General features: G+C 39.8%; 1 protein-coding gene across 1 annotated transcript in view; it reads left to right on the plus strand.

Annotated features, from left to right (window-relative positions):
* LOC114658915 (complement factor H-like) overlaps positions 1 to 14,674 on the plus strand; it is a 52,730-nt gene extending 38,056 nt beyond the window's left edge. The window contains exons 7-10 of the mRNA XM_028811031.2: positions 3,822 to 4,007; positions 10,206 to 10,382; positions 12,146 to 12,322; positions 14,500 to 14,674. Coding sequence (XP_028666864.1) covers positions 3,822 to 4,007; positions 10,206 to 10,382; positions 12,146 to 12,322; positions 14,500 to 14,513 — 554 coding nt within the window. The 3' untranslated portion in view covers positions 14,514 to 14,674. The remainder of the gene's footprint in view (positions 1 to 3,821; positions 4,008 to 10,205; positions 10,383 to 12,145; positions 12,323 to 14,499) is intronic.
* The last annotated feature ends 4,421 nt before the right edge of the window (positions 14,675 to 19,095 follow it).

Consider the following 19,095-nt stretch of genomic DNA (forward strand, 5'->3'; position numbering starts at 1 on the left):
AGTAGAATGTCATGTCTGACAGTGTCAAATGCTGCACTCAGGTCTAATAGAATTAATATGCTGGTTTGTCCAGAGTCTGCTGCCATAAGCAAATCATTGGTTACCCGTAGCAGAGCAGTTTCACAGCTGTGCCACGCCCTGAAACCAGACTGAAAGGGTTCCATCAAGTTATTAGCGGTCAAGTAATTGGTGAGTTGGGAAGCTACAACACGCTCGAGAACTTTTGACAGGAAAGGTAAGTGGGAAATAGGCTGGAAATTGTTAAGATTGTCAGCATCAAGACCAGACTTTTTTAACATTGGGGTTACAGAAGCGGTTTTAAAAGTGAGCGGCACAAACCCAGTGTCAAGGGATGAGTTTATTATTGTTGTAACAGTCGGGATTATGGCATGAAGGCAGGATTTAAGTAGTGTGCTGGGGATGGGGTCCAGTACACAAGTAGTTGGTCTCATCTTACAAAGCAGGTTATTAACAAACGCAGATGTGACTGGTGAGAACTTAGAGAAGGAGCTGGATGGATTGGGAAAACATTTAGAGATATAAACAGATGGTGTATTTATGTTAGTTGAATTATTTAGATCTTTAATTTTGTTATGGAAAAAGTGGAGGAATTCCTCACAGACTTCAGTGGATGAGGTAGTTGGACCAGATGTGGGTTCGAGTAGTTTATTAACTACAGGGAACAAAACCCTTGGGTTATCGTGGCCACTTTCTATTATTCTACCTTAGTGGGAGTTCTTGGCAGCAGTTAGTGCTTCTCTGTAAGCTCTTTGGTGGTCAGAGAAAGCCATTGCAAATAAGAAAGGGTTCAGAGCCGATCCCTGATGTAATCCCACCTCCACCTTGAATGCATCCGTCACTCCTACCGCAGACCTCACCACAGTCACACTTCCCTCGTACATATCCTGTACAACTCTTATGTACTTCTCTGCCACTCCCTACGTCCTCATACAATACTACAACTCCTCTCGAGACACCCTGTCATATGCTTTCTCCAGGTCCACAAAGACACAATGCAACTCCTTATGGCCTTCTCTATACTTCTCCATCAACATCCTCAGAGGAAACATTGCCTCTGTGGTGCTCTTTCTTGGCATGAAACCATACTGTTGCTCACTAATCATCACCTCACTTCTTAACCGAGCTTCCACTACTCTTTCCCATAACTTTATGCTGTGGCTCATCAATTGTATCCCCCTGTAGTTACTACAGTCCTGCACATCCCCCTTATTCTTAAATATCGGCACCAGTACACTTCTTCTCCACTCCTCAGGCATCCTCTCACTTTCCAAGATTCCATTAAACAATCTGGTTAAAAACTCCACTTCCATCTCTCTTAAATACCTCCATGCTTTCATAGGTATGTCATCTGGACCAACAGCCTTTCCATTTTTCATCCTCTTCATAGCTGTCCTTACTTCCTCCTTGCTAATCCGTTGCACTTCCTGATTCGCTATCTCCACATCATCCAACCTCTTCTCTCACTTGTTCTCTTCATTCATCAGCCTCTCAAAGTACTCTTTCCATCTGCTCAACACACTCTCCTCGCTTGTGAGTACGTTTCCATCTTTATCCTTTATCACCCTAACCTGCTGCACATCTTTCCCAGCTCGGTCCCTCTGTCTAGCCAATCGGTACAGGTCCTTTTCTCCCTCCTTAGTGTCCAACCTTTCATACAACTCATCATGCAACTTTTTTTATCCTTCGCCACCTCTCTCTTCACCTTGCTCCTTATCTCCTCGTACTCTTGTCTACTTTCTGCATCTCTCTGACTATCCCACTTCTTCGTTGCCATCCTCTTCCTCTGTATACTCTCCTGTACTTCCCCATTCCACCGCCAGGTTTCCTTTTCCTCCTTCCTCTTTCTAGATGTCACGCCAAGCCCCCTTCTTGCTGTCACCCTTACTACATCTGCTGTAGTTTCTCAGCTGTCTGGTAACTCTTCACTGCCACTCAGTGCCTGTCTCACCTTCTCCCTAAACTCAACCTTGCAGTTTTCCTTTTTCAACTTCCACCATTTGATCCTTGGCTCTGCCCTCACTCTCTACCTCTTCTTGATTTCCAACGTCATCCTTCAGACCACCATCCTATGCTGCTTAACTACACTTTCCCCTGCCACCACTTTGCAGTCTTCAATCTCCTTCAGATCAACTCTTCTGCATAGGATGTAATCTACCGGTGTGTATCTTCCTCCACTCTTGTACGTAACCCTATGTTCCTTCCTCTTCTTAAAATATGTATTCACCACAGCCATGTCCATCCTTTTGGCAAAATCCACTATCCTCTGACCTTCTTCATTCCTCTCCTTGACACCATACCTATCCATCACCTCCTCATCTCCACTGTTCCCTTCACCAACATGTACATTGAAATCCGCTCCAATCACCACTTTCTGTCCCTTGGGTACACTGTTCATCACTTCATCCAATTCAATCCAAAAATCTTCTTTCTCACCCATCGCACACCCAGCTTGCGGTGCAAATGCACTAACAACATTCATCATCACACCTCCAATTTCCAACTTCATAATCATTACTCTGCCTGACACTCTTTTCGCCTCCAAAACACTCTTGACATACTGTTCCTTCAGAATAACCCCTACCCCATTTCTCCTTCCATCCACACCATAATAGAACAATTTGAATCCACCTCCGATCCACCTGGCCTTACTCCCCTTCCATTTTGTCTCTTGCAAGCACAATATATCAACCTTCCTTCTCTGCATCATATCTGCTAACTCTCTCCCCTTACCAGTCATACTGCCAACATTCAACGTTTCTACCCTCAGTTCCACTCTCTTTACTTTCCTCTTCTCCTCCTGCCTCCTGACACGTCTCCCCCCTCTTCTTCTCCTTCTTCTTCTTCGGCCAACAGTAGCCCAGTTTCCACCAGCACCCTGTTGGCTAACAGTACTGGTGGAGGTCGTTGTTAACCAGGGGCTCGACCGATCCGGTATGGAAATTTGTATTGTTGTCCACATATTGATTTGGCAAAATTTTACACCGGATGCCCTTCCTGACTTAACCCTCCCCATTTATCTGGGCTTGGGAACGACACGAAGAGACACACTGGTTTGTGAATCCCCTGTTGAGCTTCAAGAGCTGCTGTGTCTTTTTGTGATGGTGGTGACCAGAATTGTACTCTGCTGGAACATTAACATTTGAGCATATGAAAACCTTAATTTTCAGTGTGATACAATAGGCTGGATGTGCATATGCCTAATAAAAATGTTGCTCAACCCAAGTTGTATGATCTACCTACAAGAGTTATCTTAACAGCAATCAAAGGGCCAGCCTGGTAGAGGCATCTAAACCAGAGACTTTCCAGCAATAAGTGGGTTTAGGGTGAAGGATCATACTTTTCCAGCTTTGTTTGTAACAACCTGAATCACTAAGGTGATTCCAATAGGAATATTTAAATATTATTAGCTTTTCATAAGCAATCATTTCAAAAGTTAAATCTGAAATAATTCACATGATCATAATCAGTAAGCCATGAAGGACAATCTGCTGTAAAGCCAGTGCTTGAAGTGGGCCATGTACTCACCAGTGCGCAGTACCAGCACCTCATCCAATTTTTACTCAGAGTTCTGGCAACATTTCTTAAAGTATTGCTGAGTAGCCATACACAGTACTAGTGACATTTCAAGTTTCACGGTGACACTGGGGAGGACCAGGGACCTGGCAGCCTTTCTGTGATTAGATTCTAGTCTACCGCCATTAACAGAGTTATGTCAGTAATTTGGTTCCACTTTGAGTACTGTGTAGTCACTCATTATAAGCACACTTACAAAAGCTCTAATTGGCTTATTTATTTTGTAGGTAGACCCACTTTCTGTGCCAAACCTGACATTCACAATGGATTTTTATATCCTTCGAAGGAGAAGTATTCACCAGGAGATCATCTATATTATTCCTGTGATACGGGTTACAAGCCTGCCAGTGGCCACTGGTGGGATGCGGTACAATGTAAAGACGGAGTGTGGACAAGTGAAATACGGTGTTCACGTAAGTAAGCCAACATTTCTGACTATTATGCATTTTAAAAGCTAAATTCTCTGCTTCAGAAAATTTAGAAATGATTTTTTTTCAGAACAGCTGCATATATAACAAGAATAGTACCTAGTTCTGTTCATATGCCAACTATTGAGTTACTAAAGAGCACAACATATAATTTCTTATTTATGCTAATAATATACAACTTCATGCTAGTAAGTCCCCACTACTAGGTTTTCAATTCAAATTTGTCCTTTAAACATAATTGATGTTCACCCACACTAGCATTGCAACATCATTTATAAACGTTTTTTTGTTCATACTAAAATGACTGAAAATGCATGTGAGTACACCGTCCACCTTCTCTGGGCATGTGCACAACGTATGCACCTTTAACTGGGTAATCACTGTGCCAGTTTTCAGTCACTGAGCAATTTTCTAATTTTTTCATCCAAATTTCAGCTTTATTGGTCATCATTTCACACATAGTATGAAAGGGGTTGCAATGGGGGGCTGTTGTTTAACAAAATAATTTATCATGTCAGAAATTTTAGTCAGCTGTCTTGTAGCGTTAGCAGTCTCATAAGGAAATTTTCTGATATCACTATTAAATTTCCTGACATTCTTTATGCTGAGACCGCAGTGAGTATGCATTGTACACATATTTAGTGAGCACCCACATCATGGCATGTCCATCGGACCGAATGTGCTTATGCAGTCTGAGCACATATATGACTGGCAACTCTGTTGTGCAGTGTGAGTAGTCGCTTGATCACAATTTCTAAAAATCTCACAAAACGCTATTTAGATGCATTCAGGTAAGCAACACAACAAGCAGCATAGAACGCTCCTCATCTATGCCCGCTCTGTTGGAAATGGTTCTTCTTCCATAACAATTTAGGTAATGAGATGTTGCAATGAGCAGGATCCAATAAGAGAAGAGCCATGGAATACACACAAACCAACCAGAGTATGTTTTTAGAAATCTTGCTTTTCGTCTTTCCACATTGAAACACAGCAACAGCATTTTTAAAGTATCTGCTCTGGAGAGCGTTTTCAGAAGTGTTGCTTTTCATTTGTTGAAAATGTTACAAGGTAGTGTGGATGAGACGTGAATACGAAGAATAATGTCCGAGTTTTCAAAACGAAAATGAAGTAGTGTGCATGGGATCATAGTGATGATAAATCTTCTTCTTCTTCTTTCGGCTGCTCCTGTTAGGGGTTGCCACAGTGGATAATCTTTTTCCATAAGTAATGATAAATAGTAGCTTAAATGAACTGTATAAACTGACATTAGGTGTTGGTTGGAATGCAGCTTTTTAAAACTGAATGATGAAGCAGACTATAAAGAAGCCAGAGATCAGACTGGGGGACAAATCGGCCTTCCTGGAGATACAGCATGTCAAGGGTAAAATTTAAGACTTGAATTATTCAGATCATTGAAATAATGTTAGTAATCCTGCATGTTAACATTTATAAAATATACATGCATTGTATTAGCTCGATATGAGTTTTTCATGAAGTGCTTTAGAGTTTATCTATCAGTGTTTTAACATTTTCCCCATTTCTTTAAGATCACTCTTACTTATTTTACAACACTACTAATGGCAAACTCTGGACTGTGGGCCTAACAATGCCATGATATGATGTGGAGCAACACTTACAGTCGATTCACAAAGTATTCAGCTCCCTTCACTTTCTGCACACTTTATTGTGTTGTAGATTTAATTTTTAAATGGAAAAATTTGTTAGTTTTGCCCATCTTTCTACACTCAATAATCCCAAATGACAAAGTGAACACGTGTTTTCAGAAAGGTTTGCAAATTCTTTTAAAATCAAAACATATAAATATTCAGACCCTAATTCAATTCTTTGTTGAAGACCCCTTTTCAGCAATTACAGCTTTGAGTTGTTTTTGGTAAGTCTCTACTGGATTTTCACAGCTGGATTTGGGCTGCTTATCCCATTCTTCCCAGCATATCCTCTCAAGGTCCATTAGATAGAATGGGAAGCATCAGTAAGCTGCCATATTCAGGTCTCTCCACAGACGTTCTGTGTGGTTTGAGTCTGGGCTTTGGCTGGACCACTCAAAGACAGTCAGAGACTTGTCCCAAAGCTACTGTAGCATTGTCTCGGCCGTATACTTCTGGTTGTTGTCGTCAGGAGCGGACTGGGTCTCAAAACCAGCCTGGGCATCCTTCAACGAGGGAGGTGACGAGGGTTGACCAACTCGGTCCATTATTTATTGTGATTTTCTTAAAATTTGTAATGAGTATGTGGCTCGCTACTTGCTATGAGCCTATGATATGAACTCTATCGAAACTGTTGCCAAACTTAATCTGTACACTGTTGTTTAGACACGACTTAAAATTTGACGACATGCTTAGAAATAAAATTTAACGAAAAATAAAAATTTAGTAACACGGCTTACACGTTATTAGAGTACATGTCAAATGTCAATGTCATGTCCAAGTGCCAGGACCCTAGTAGGCTAGTAGCTTACGCAGTTTGCTGCTTTTAGCAGCCACATCATCAACAATACTGTTAGTGTCAAGTTTGGCTAGGATACTTTTCTCCACCAACCTCAACATGAACGCCTCAAGATGTTCTTGCGTCATTGTGCTTCTCAGGTGGCTTTTGATTCTCTTCAACGCAGAGAATGATCTTTCTCACTGCACTTGTGACACAGGCAGCGTTAGCAGTAGCTTGTAGGCAAGCCCAATGCTCTTGTACGCATCAGTTAAGAAGTTCAATCGGCGTGTCACCTTGTAATGTATACGCTAGCCGAAATGTAGCAGTATTGCAACAGAAATGACCATATTTTTTGCTGCAACGTTGTGTACTGACAACTAAATCAAATGGATGACGTAATATGGTACACTATATAGGACTACATAAATCGCAGTACCGGACAGATAATGTTTAGTAGTTTAGTAACAAGTACATAAACTTTATTTAATGAAACGGCCGGCCCATGACCAGACCAGAGTCTGCGGCCCAAATGCCCTAATGGCCAGTCCGCCCCTGGTTGTCGTGTTGTAAGGTGAACCATTGTGCCAGTTTGAATTTGTGTGCACTCTGTAGCAGGTTTTCTTCTGTTTTCTGCTACTTTGATTTAACTGGCCATAACTTCATCACCTTTCACTCAATATTCATGTTCTAACCCCACAAAATAAACATCAGACATTTCCCTTTCAGTATTTTTACAGCTGGACACATATGTTACAGGGGAATAAATTGCAAAATTCAGTAATATTTTTTACCAAAAGATGCAATTAGAAAGTTATTCTTATTTCCACAGGTGTTTGAAAGCTCATTCCAAAACTACTGTATAAAAGAGTCAGCGAAGGTGTCAGGAACAACCATAAAAAAAAGTTATGAAATGTCTGCAAGCAATATTTCTAGTTTTAGTGTTTTGAAGCTGTACAAAAAATGGGAATCTTTTTCTCTTGTTTAAATTTTTGAATTTTGAAAGAATGACCTACAAGAAAAAAATTTAAAATCAGTAAAGGTACAGAATTTAATTCAGTACACTGCAGTCATTTAAAAGAGGCACATATTTCTGCACAGGAGTTGTTTGAGATGCAATTAAATCTGAAATGAGTGCCTAGCAGTCTCAGTTTATGGTTTGTCTGAAGAGAAAAGCCAAGCAAAATGACACCTATTTTATTGGCTAACTAAAAAGATTACAATATGCAAGCTTTCGAGGCAACTCAGTCCCCTTCTTCAGGCAGTTTGTAATCTTGTTTGTCTAATGTTTGTCCGAGAATTGCTTCAATAGGCTTTGTTTGAAAAAAGGTTATAGTCCAGGGGTCTCATGCGTAACACTTTGCTTAGATTCCATACTAAAATTTTTGCTTATGCTCAAAAGTTAAAAATATATGCACAAAAAAAGACGACTTGTAAAACCTTACGTAGGTCACATGTCATGCTAAATTCCTTTATACACTTTAAATTAACTTAAAATCAGCACTTGTGCACACATTTTTTAGCTTCTCCCCCTTACTACACACCAGTAACAATCTATGGCTTAAAAAAAAAGTTGGATGAATATTTATGATCTAATTACCATATACATTTAGTCATGTTCCTGAGTGACATCTTTAAACAAACCACGGGAGAACGCAGAAAATGAATCTTCAAATGTGAACCCAAGGTATTACTAACTGAAATGGAAGCCGTAAATCTATTTTTTTTACTGGTCTTTCTGGGGGAGTCACAAATAAAAGTTAAAAAAAGAAGAGTGTGAACAGCTGAATGGAAAGAGCAAAAAAATAAAATTAAATCATTTTTGCCAAATAGTAAATGTTAATGTTGTAATACTTACAAGTCTCTTTACATTGAACGTGCAACATCCAGACGCCTTTGAACTGCTGTTGTGTTGATGTGCTGATGGACAGAATCTGGGATATCTGAGCTCTTCTTGGCGTATCTCAGGTGGATGAGGCACTCCGTGGTTCTCAGCTTGAGCTGTGGAGTACTGCGCACCTTTATGGGTCTGGACAGCATTGTGGCTGGCTATGCAAGGAGTGAGTTTTCAGGGGCTGTGATGATTTTTTGGCCCATAATGATAACTGGCTTATGAGCCGATTTAGACTACTTGAGTCCTGAATTGGAGCCCACATTACAAGGACCATCAACCCGTAGTCACACGATTCCTGTTCCATTACAGGCTTAAACACCTGTGGAGGACTTGGCTTTGGGTGCTTTACAGCATGAACTGCCTACCAGTCAGGAATCTCACGGTCTTTGCTGATAGGCGTCATGCTGTCTTTTTGGGATTGTATAACCGGTGCTTGATGTAAACCTAAGTAATTGTCGGAGCACTCCTCTTTTGTGTCTGCTTCATCTTACTCTTCATGATGCATTGTTAAATACAAATAGTTACTTGGGTTAGGGGGACACTTGGGGATTTTCTGTACCTCTTGGTGGTTCAATTGTACTTAAATACATGCAAGGTCAGAGAGCGACATGCCCCTATGCACTGGCACACATCCACCATTTGCCACAAAACCAGGGAAGTGTTGCTTTTCCTAATGTTATCGCAGCAACCGTCTGCACACACTGTGTGATAAAGGCACCATCACAAAATAAGCTCATTTTTTAAACAGAAAGCATTTTCATTTAATTAATATACAACTAATGTGGGATGCTCAAATGTGTCTGAGGAATGTTATAGCAAAGTGGCCGGGCTGAACACCTGATTCCTTTACTTCATCAAATGGTAGCGTGGGCAGCAGACTTCAGGGCCATGCTGTCTGTGATGGTAAATCTGCTAGTGCCAGTTACGTCTTACGGCACACAGCACACCCTTTTTTGCACACTAAGGCAGTTAACGGCAAATGCATACGCTGAATGGTAAAGACTGCTGTGTTGAGAGAACATGTCAGGTAACAGAACATGACTGAACTTTGTCAAGAACATCAGAATATGACTGATGGGCTATTGAAGTGCACAATGAAATGAGATTTTCTATTTACCTCATCATTCCTGGAGTCACTACAATGCCAACCCCAAAAAATTGTGAACAGGACTTCCAAAAGTTGCCATAATGTTAAGTCAATCTTCACACCAAGGTTGTGTTTTCTAAATTCTGACTTCTATATAACAAATAGCTTGCACAGATTCCTGAATGTAAGCAAGTTCTATACATGAGGCCCCTGGCCCGGAGTGCTGGCTGATTTTTTCGTCAGTGTTAGATTCATGATATTCCAGCTGAGCCACATGCAAAGTTCTTAGTTCAGTATTGTGAGTCTGGACGTTTATTAAAATGGTGTACTTCTATCACCATACATATTGAGCTGCACTGGAAGACACGATGCCACACATTATATTGTGATATCCTACACTCTATTTTATCTTATCATTGTTTTGGAAGAAACCTAGCCCACCCACCACAACTTAATTTATCTCAGATTTCTGTATGTGTAGTGGTCCAGAGCTTTTTCAGAATTTGGAAAGAATTTGTCTTTGTGCTAAAATAAAGCCTGAGCTCACTTAACATTCAGTGGATTTCAGTATAAATGGCTGGCTAAGTGGATGCTGTGTCCACAGTGCTCCTTGAAAAATCAGAAAGGTGTAAAATGAGGTGTAAATGTTTGTATTGACATTATATTTGATTAACTTCCGTGATTTATAAAATTAATACATTTATTAAAGGTGTGCCCTAATTAGCTTTGTTTTCATTTTCTTTTTTAATTGTAAACACAGAAACATTTGATTGTGGCTTTCCATCACAAGTTCAAAATGCAGTGGTGATGTCAGATGTGAGGCCAATTAGGGATATGGAGGAAATTCAATATGTCTGCAAGAAAAACTATAGACTGAACCCAAACTATAAAACAAAATGTCAGCGAGGTCAATGGACGGGACTCCCTCAGTGTCAATGTAAGTATGTTGGTTTCTTATATTTAAGTGCTAATCACTAACCTGTGAACTTTATAGAACATTGTGGAATGCATGACCCTGTTTAAAAATATATATAAATCAAAGGAATACTTGCAGCCCCCCCGCAAACCTGATTCACACAGGGCTTCATGAGAGTTGGGGTTCATTACAGCCCTGTTGGGTTGCATGGGTGCCACCAGGGGGTGCTGGAGAGACTGCAGAGCCCTAATTTGTTGGGGTAACGCCTCACCCAGAAGTGTGTCCGGACCATGTTAATAGGCCACAAGAAGTACTCCTGGATGCAGGATAAAAGGAACCCGCTGCCACTGCTCCAGGACCCAGAGGTGGAGGCCAAAGCTTGGCGTAGGAGGAGGGGAGGCAGAAGAAGAGAGAGAGAGAGAGAGAAGGTTGAATAGAAAGTGCTTCTTGTATTGTGCTTATTGATGCATTGCAGGTGGGAAAACATTTCCCACACTCGAATAAAAGCCTTGTGTGTTGCAGAGATTTGTGCCTGTGTCTGAGTCAGTTTGAGGAGCTGGTGCGCCCCCTGGCGGGGCACGCAAGCAAAATTAAATTCATCAGTGACACTATTTATGTATTTACACTCACATTTCATGCACTTTTTCTTTATTCAGTGTCATCTTTCACAGCACTGTTATTTATTTATTTATGTCCATAATATTCCTTCGTGAGCATCTGACTGCTAGCAAAGGGAATAGCACAAATGAAAATGAAGGTGTTTTTGAACTTCTGCAAGAGCCATTTGTTAATTAGTAAGGTCATGTTAAATTGATAGAGAAGTATTTTCTTAGTTATGCCAAAATATTTGCTTATATATTAGCGCATAGTGTCTGTTATATTGCCCACAAACTAAACTACACTGAAATGTTCAAATTATTTCTTGTCCCTCTTGACTACAGAGCAGTCCCAGTTTATGATCTTCCCTGCAGTTTGTAAGGCATGGAGGGCAAACAGTTTACAAAACGTATCGAATCGTATTGAAAATGCCGTACATATAGAATGTACTGAATAAGTAAAATATATGTCAGTTTGCCACAGAGAAACAACACAACCTTTAAGTATAGAAAGTAACTGAATTTTAACAAGAAAAAGCTAATTTTGTAAAAGAAACATTATTTCCTTTTTTGTCTTTAATAACTTATTCCTGTATTTTTGCTTTGAGTTTTCATTTAAACCTTTTTAAAACAAACTTTATTGGACTGAGAAATTGCTTTTGCTACATGTTTGACTCCTGCTGGATCCTACCTTGCTAACTCCACAGTAGCTCGATTTTGGGAAACTGGAAAAGACGCTTAAATGTATGGTGGGGTAAAGTAGCCAATGACGGCACAGCGCGTTAGTCATGGGACTCTTGCATTTTGTTTTTGGTTACACTGGAAGCTGTGGAGTGTCACATTATCAGGAGAAAACTGAGGTCTGTCACACATTGTCACATCGTATGTTTCAGGAGTTAAGTTGACAAGTAACAACATGAATGATAAATAATTTGACAACTATTAAGAGAAATGTCTTTATAGATTTGCAAAGTAATGTACATGTGGACTTTTTTGGAGTTAAACCAAATTAATAAAATGTGAACAAAAATGGTGAAAAGTTAAAGTTAAATTTAAACAATATATAACATAAAAAAATGAATAAAAACTTCAACTAAAAATGTCTTAAAACTAGAAGAACACTGCCTAAGCTCACATGGCAGAATTGCAGTTTTTAACAAAACTAAATCCTATTTTTTCTTCACTTAGGGTTTCCAGTATGTGCAAAGCCAAGTATCACTAATGGGTACATATATCCAAACAAATCAGAATTTCGTGAAGAAGAATATATCTATTTTTACTGTAATACTGGTTTTCACTTTACTGGAATTCATTATGCATATTGCAGAAATGGAAAGTGGGATCAAGAAATTCCAAAATGTCAAGGTAAGTAAATGATTCAACTATTCATGTAAATGTTTGACTTTTTGGATGTTCCCCTATTATTTTTTCATCCTTACTTTCTCAAATTGTCTTTCTTGCCCAAATGTCCACCCGATTTCATTAACAACAACCCAGTGTAGGGAAGGTTCCTTGACCAAGAAGATACGGCTTAAGATGCAGGCTTTATCTGTAAATTGTCAATACTTTGCCCCTTTTTCTATTCTGACCCTCCACTCTCAGCAAAACCAAATACTTTTCTTATCTTAAAAAATTTACCTTTAGCTTCCATTTTTTTAGAAGGCGTGTTTGTTCATGAAATGTGTTCAAAAATTTCATAAAATCTTTCAAAGGCAGTTTCACATATGTTCAGTTTTGAAGATGATTCTGGTAAATCTGTTGAAGAGAAAAAAGGGGTGTTAGTGCTTTAAACTTGGGAAGTTCTTAAAACTTTCATAGAAAATCTTGAAATCTGTGGCTTAGAGTTGCATTTTTTGAAACAGTAGCTTTATTTGAAAGAATACTGATCTGTGGTGAATGTTCTTTCTTGCATAAAGCCAGTATCAGTTGGTCTATAATAGCCACATACGGTGCCCTCTATAATGTTTGGGACAAAGACACATTTTTCTTTGATTTACCCTTCTGCTCCATAGTTTAAAATTACAAATCACACAATTCAGATGTGATTAAAGTGCACTTTTAATTGGATTTGCATACATTTCAGTCACGCCATGTAGAAATAACACTTTTTATACTATACATTGGACCCCCATTTCAGGGCACCATAATCTTTGGGACAATCGGCGTTAGGTGGGTTTCATTGCCTCATAAGATACCTCGGCTTGCTTCTAACCTTTGGAGTCTATAGTTGCCATTGTTTAGCATGAGGACAAGAGCTGAGCCAATGAAAGTCAAAGAAGCCGTTATGAGGGGGAAAAACAAGAATAAAACCATTGGAGACATCAATAAAATCTTAGGGTCACCTAAATCAGCTTTCTGAAATATTAATAGGGAAGAATGCAAAGGTGAGGTCAGTAATCAAGAAGGCCAAGGAAGACCTCCACTGCTGATGACAGAAGAATCCTCACTATGGTACAGAAGAAGCCCCAAATGATAATATAACAGAAACAGACTTCCAGAGGCAGATGTGTGTGTGTGTGTCAGAGAGGACTATCTGCAGAAGACATCATGAACAGAAATACAGAGGGTACAGTGAAAGATACAGACCACTAGTTAGCGACAAAAACAAGATTGCAGTTTGTATAAAAGAACTTAAAAGAATTCTGAATGAAGGTCTTGTAGACAGAAGAGACAAAGATAAACTTGCAGCAGAGTGATGGCAACACCAAAGTGTGGAGATGAGAAGGAACTGCTGAAGATCCAAAGCAGACCACCTTATCTGTTCAACATGGTGGTGGAGGGTGTTATGGCTTGGATATGTATGGCTGCCACAGGTACTGGCACACTTCCCCTCATTGATGATGGAACTGATGACGGCAGTCGCACAATAGATTCTGGGGTGTATAGAAACATCTCATCTGCTCAGGAATCAGTAAATGCCTCCAAACTCATTGGACGGTGCTTCATCCTACAACAAGATAAGGATCTCAAACATACTGCTAAGGTAACACGGATGTTTATTAGAGCTAAAAAATGGAAAATTCTTGAATGGCCAGTCACTCGCTTTAAATCCAACTGAGCAGGCTTTCTATATGCTGAAGAGAAAACCTAAGGGGACAAGCCTCTTGAAACAAGCTGGAGCTGAAGATGGCTGCATGAGAGGCTTGACAAGCTTCACCAGAGAAGATCCTCAGCACCTCCTCAGGGACATGCGACAAAGTACTAAATATGACGGCTTTAACAGACCTGCCATTGCAATGTCCCAAACATTATAATGTCCTAAAATGGGGGGACCATGTAGAAAAAGTGTTGTGTGACCAAAATGTATGCAAATCCCCTTAACTGAAAGTCCGCAATGTGCACTTTATTCACGTCTGAATTATTTGATTTGTAATTCTAAACTGGGGAACAGAATGAAAAATGTGTCTTTGTCCCAAACATTATGGAGGCCACTGGATATACTCCAAGAGAAACAGTAAGAATTATTCACCATTTTCAAAAATATTGTTATGCTTGAATTTTATTGTTTTTTCCCCAAACTAATAGTCGTTTTCTTAATATAGCAATACAGGGATAAAAAGACACCATGGAGAATTTCTGCACTGGAAGACTTCATTAAGTTCAAGAGATGAAGGAAATGAGAGTATAAAAATCTCTGGCATTAAGTTCTGTTTTAAGTCTTTCTAATATAGTATAAAGTATGCTTTACAAAAGTAATAAAAATGATCTTTGCTACCAGTTTAAATGTAACTGTTGTATTGATTTCAGCAAAGTACGGAAACAAAAAACAACAAGAAAGGCGGTGAATCAAAGAACATACAGCAATCCATGGCGGCCAAATTGCCATGCTGGACCACTTAGTCACTTTTAAGTTCACAGATGTGCTGTGAAGGCTTCCATAGTATTTTGGAAATCCTACCACATACAAATTTAATTCAATATGTTGACATATTTACAAATATGAAAAACAAAGAGACACTTACAATATAAAACATAACTGATATAAAAGTTAAAAGACTTCCTAAACCTCCTTAAACTAAGACAGCGTTTCTCAGCCTTTAGGTATTTGCGACCCGAGTTTTCATAACAGTTTTAATTGCGCCCCCCCCCATAACGTTTTTTTGAAAGGAGCCCACTAATACCATTTTGTTCTTTTTTAATTAATGATATATCATAGATACATATTTTATTATACCTGCTTAACTTTTATCGACATTTATCTAACTCTATATTTATTTTTCTAGTATCAGAATATAGTTTAAGTTAATTTGTTTTGGTTTCAATAGATATATTTTTCATATTTTTGATTCTTGTTTTCTTTTTTTCACATCTTTGCACCCCCCTTTTTGTTACTTCGTGACCCCCTAGGGGGGCCTGCCCCACAGATTGAGAACCACTGAACTAAGATATGGGTAACAGAGCACATGGCATCGCAGAGCTCACAGCAGGAGCTGACCCTGAGGAGGTCCTGGTCTGCGGTCGGACTGAAGCCCATGTGTATTTAAATACACAGTAATAAACTAATACAGTAATCCCTTGCTATATCGCGCTTCGCCTTTCGCGGCTTCACTCCATCGTGGATTTTATATGTAAGCATATTTAAATATATATCGCGGATTTTTCGCTGCTTCGCGGGTTTCTGCGGACAATGGGTCTTTTAATTTCTGGTACATGCTTCCTCAGTTGGTTTGCCCAGTTGATTTCATACAAGGGACGCTATTGGCAGATGGCTGAGAAGCTACCCAAGTTACTTTTCTCCCTCTCTCTCTTGCGCTGACTTTCTCTGATCCTGATGTAGGGGGATTGAGCAGGGGGGATGTTCGCACACCTAGACGATACGGACGCTTGTCTAAAAATGCTGAAAGATTATCTTCACGTTGCTACCTTCTGTGCAGCTGCATCCTGAAGCGACATGCTGCATGGTGCTTCGCATACTTAAAAGCTCGAAGGGCACGTATTGATTTTTGACTGAAAAACAAACTCAGTCTCTCTCTCTCTCTCTCTCTCTCTCTCTCTCTCTCTCTCTCTCTCTCTCTCTCTCTGCTCCTGACGGAGGGGGTGTGAGCTGCCGCCTTCAACAGCTTTGTGCCGCGGTACTTCGCATACTTAAAAGCCAAACAGCCCTATTGATTTGTTTGCTTTTCTCTATCTCTCTGACATGATCTGCTCCTGACGCGCACTCCTTTGAAGAGGAAGATATGTTTGCATTCTTTTAATTGTGAGACGGAACTGTCATCTCTGTCTTGTCATGGAGCACAGTTTAAACTTTTGAAAAAGAGACAAATGTTTGTTTGCAGTGTTTGAATAACGTTCCTATCTCTCTACAACCTCCTGTGTTTCTGCGCAAATCTGTGACCCAAGCATGACAATATAAAAATAACCATATAAACATATGGTTTCTACTTCGCGGATTTTCTCATTTCGCGGGTGGCTCTGGAACGCAACCCCCGCGATGGAGGAGGGATTACTGTAAAGTGAAGAACATTGTGAAGTGCTCTTGTTGTGTCGCTCACCTACAGCAAAGCAGCCAGCACGGCTCCTTCTCCATCATGGTTTGATACGACTTGCACCTCATCCTCAGCCTTATACCTTCTATGAGAGGGTCAGACTTGGCCCCTGGCTTTCTTGGAACACATGCAGGTTGGCACATCTGTACAAGACAGAACCACCGCAGAGCCCTTCTGCCCAGTCATGACGGCATGCATCATTACCGCCGCCTTCCATGTCCATTATCGTTTCCTTGTCCAAAGCTACCTTTTCTTGCCAGCAACACCCAGTACAGTAGAACTTAGGAAACATAAAATCAATAAAAAAATGTAGTTTAACTAAAAAAAGACCAAAGATGCTAAGCCATAATGGAAAAGAAGAAAGATAAGAACATTACTTGAGGGTCCTTTAAGGAAAAGTTTGGCATTTTTCAGGTCAAAGTCATTTCTTCACAATCAAGGTAAATATCAATTTCCACATAAAAATGTGTTCAAAAGTGTGATTTTTAAAATACATTTTAAGAATAAATTCTTGCAGCTTACACTGAGACTGGAGGCTATAGCTCAGGCTACCAGGGTCCATAAGTGATAGACCTCGCGGTCTGGAGGAGGAATGAGCCCTCCTCCTGTCTTCCTGGGCGTCCCGACCGGGCATGAGCCCCATCTGGGTGCCACAGAGTGTTTAATTATTCCATCCATCCAGGGTCACGCCAGTCCCAGCAAGTATTGAGCGGGAGGCAGTAACAATCCCAGGATGGGGCGCCAGCTCAACGCAGGGCGAATACGAGCGCACACATACACTAGTAGCGTCACTTTAGCATCACTAAATCCCCTAACCAGTGTACCTTTGGAGGGAACCCGAAGTATGCAGAGGAGACCCAGCAGGAAAACATACAAACACCCCCTTATTGCAAGGCTGCAGCTCCCTATGTCGCACCACTGTGCCCCCACCTGTTTAATTATTAGTAGAATACATTATTTAAATTAAATTAATTTATCTGTAAAATTTAATATACTGTACACACTTTGATGCATTTCATCATAAAAATGATATCAAGTGTACATCCTAATATTCTAACGGCACACAGCTCTAAGAGGATGGCTCTTGGAAATCGAAATCGACTTGGAAGCCAGTCATCATCATCTTCATCTCTAAATCCATTTGCGATGTCTTCTAACAACACTAAAGCATCTTGGCCATTCCATGCATCATTATACTGTTACAGGTTAATTACAATCAAGTGCTTTAAATCTGTAAACGATATGCATTCAGTTTCAGCTTATTTATTACACCCTGGGTCATGGATGCAAACATAAAAAAGAAAAGTAAATGACACAGAAACTGTAGCACTGCTAAGACGCTGGGCGCCACCCGTTTACAAAGCCGAAAAGAAAAGCGCGAGTGTACGGTGTGAGGCTAATATGAAAATGTGCGTCGTGTTAAACCAACTTTAGTCTTTATACATCTCGATGTGACGTAGAAATGGGTGTATGTCACTCATTTACTGTTCCGAAAAACAACGTAATGGTCCATCCCCTGCTGATGCCATGCAGTGTAACTTCAAGGCCGTCGGTCGATGTGTTGTGAGGAGGACTGTTCGTACGGGTCGTGAAAAATCACGCAGAAGAAGAAGAACTTCTGGTTTCAGACAACAAAAATGCGTCTGTACTGTTGTCTTTGAGCTATTATACTTAATTCAGAAATAAATCCAGAAAAGTATGTGTATTACGGTCCGTGTACTTTTTGGTATTTGAAATTGCATTTTAGAAGCAAAAACGGAAAAACGAAAATGAAAGGAATGTTCAGATTTTGATTTTTGATCAAAGAATAAAATGAGGGAAAATAAGGTATTTTTTTAATTCTGTGGTAACAAATAGCAGTCATAAACTTAAAATTACACAACTTTTCTCGATTTATTTGCGATTCAAATAATGAATGTGTTATAGCTCAAAAAAACCAAAATTGACGCATTTTCGTTGTCTGAAACCGGAGGTACTTCTTCTTCTGCGCGATTTTTGACGACACGTACGAACAGCCCTCCTCCTCACAACACATCGACTGACGGCCTTGAGTTACACTGCATGGCATCAGCAGAGGATGGACCATTACGTTGTTTTTCGGAACAGTAAAAGAGTGACACTCCGGGACGAGGACATAACTGCAGAAAAAATGTGTCGCATCTTTCAGGTAAAAATACAAGCTTTGCAAACTTGGCTTCATTGATGTGGCAGTTCTTTTATGAACGTTAATGTTGTTACTTACTGTGAAACAGCTAACATTTGGTGATTTCATTTACTAACACTAAATCTGGCAATTTTTATAGTGCTAGCATTTTGAATGTGTGTAAATGTGTGAATGGTTGCTCATTGACAAGTGTAACACATGTTAAGAAAACTTTCTGTAAATTACGTTGCTCTCCTAACATGCGTTACATTTGTGCGCACTCTTAATACTCGAAATGTTTACTGTATAGTAGCCGGTAAAAGTCAATGAGCAACCATTCAAAATGCTAGCACTATAAAAATTGCCAGATTTAGTGTTAGTAAATGAAATCACCAAATTTTATCAGTTTCACAGTAAGTAATAACAATAACATTCATAAAAGAACTGCCACATCAATGAAGCAAAGTTTGCAAAGCTTGTATTTTTACCTGAAAGATGCGACTCATTTT

This window comes from Erpetoichthys calabaricus, chromosome 10 (assembly GCF_900747795.2).
Source record: "Erpetoichthys calabaricus chromosome 10, fErpCal1.3, whole genome shotgun sequence".
Classification (NCBI taxonomy): domain Eukaryota; kingdom Metazoa; phylum Chordata; class Cladistia; order Polypteriformes; family Polypteridae; genus Erpetoichthys; species Erpetoichthys calabaricus.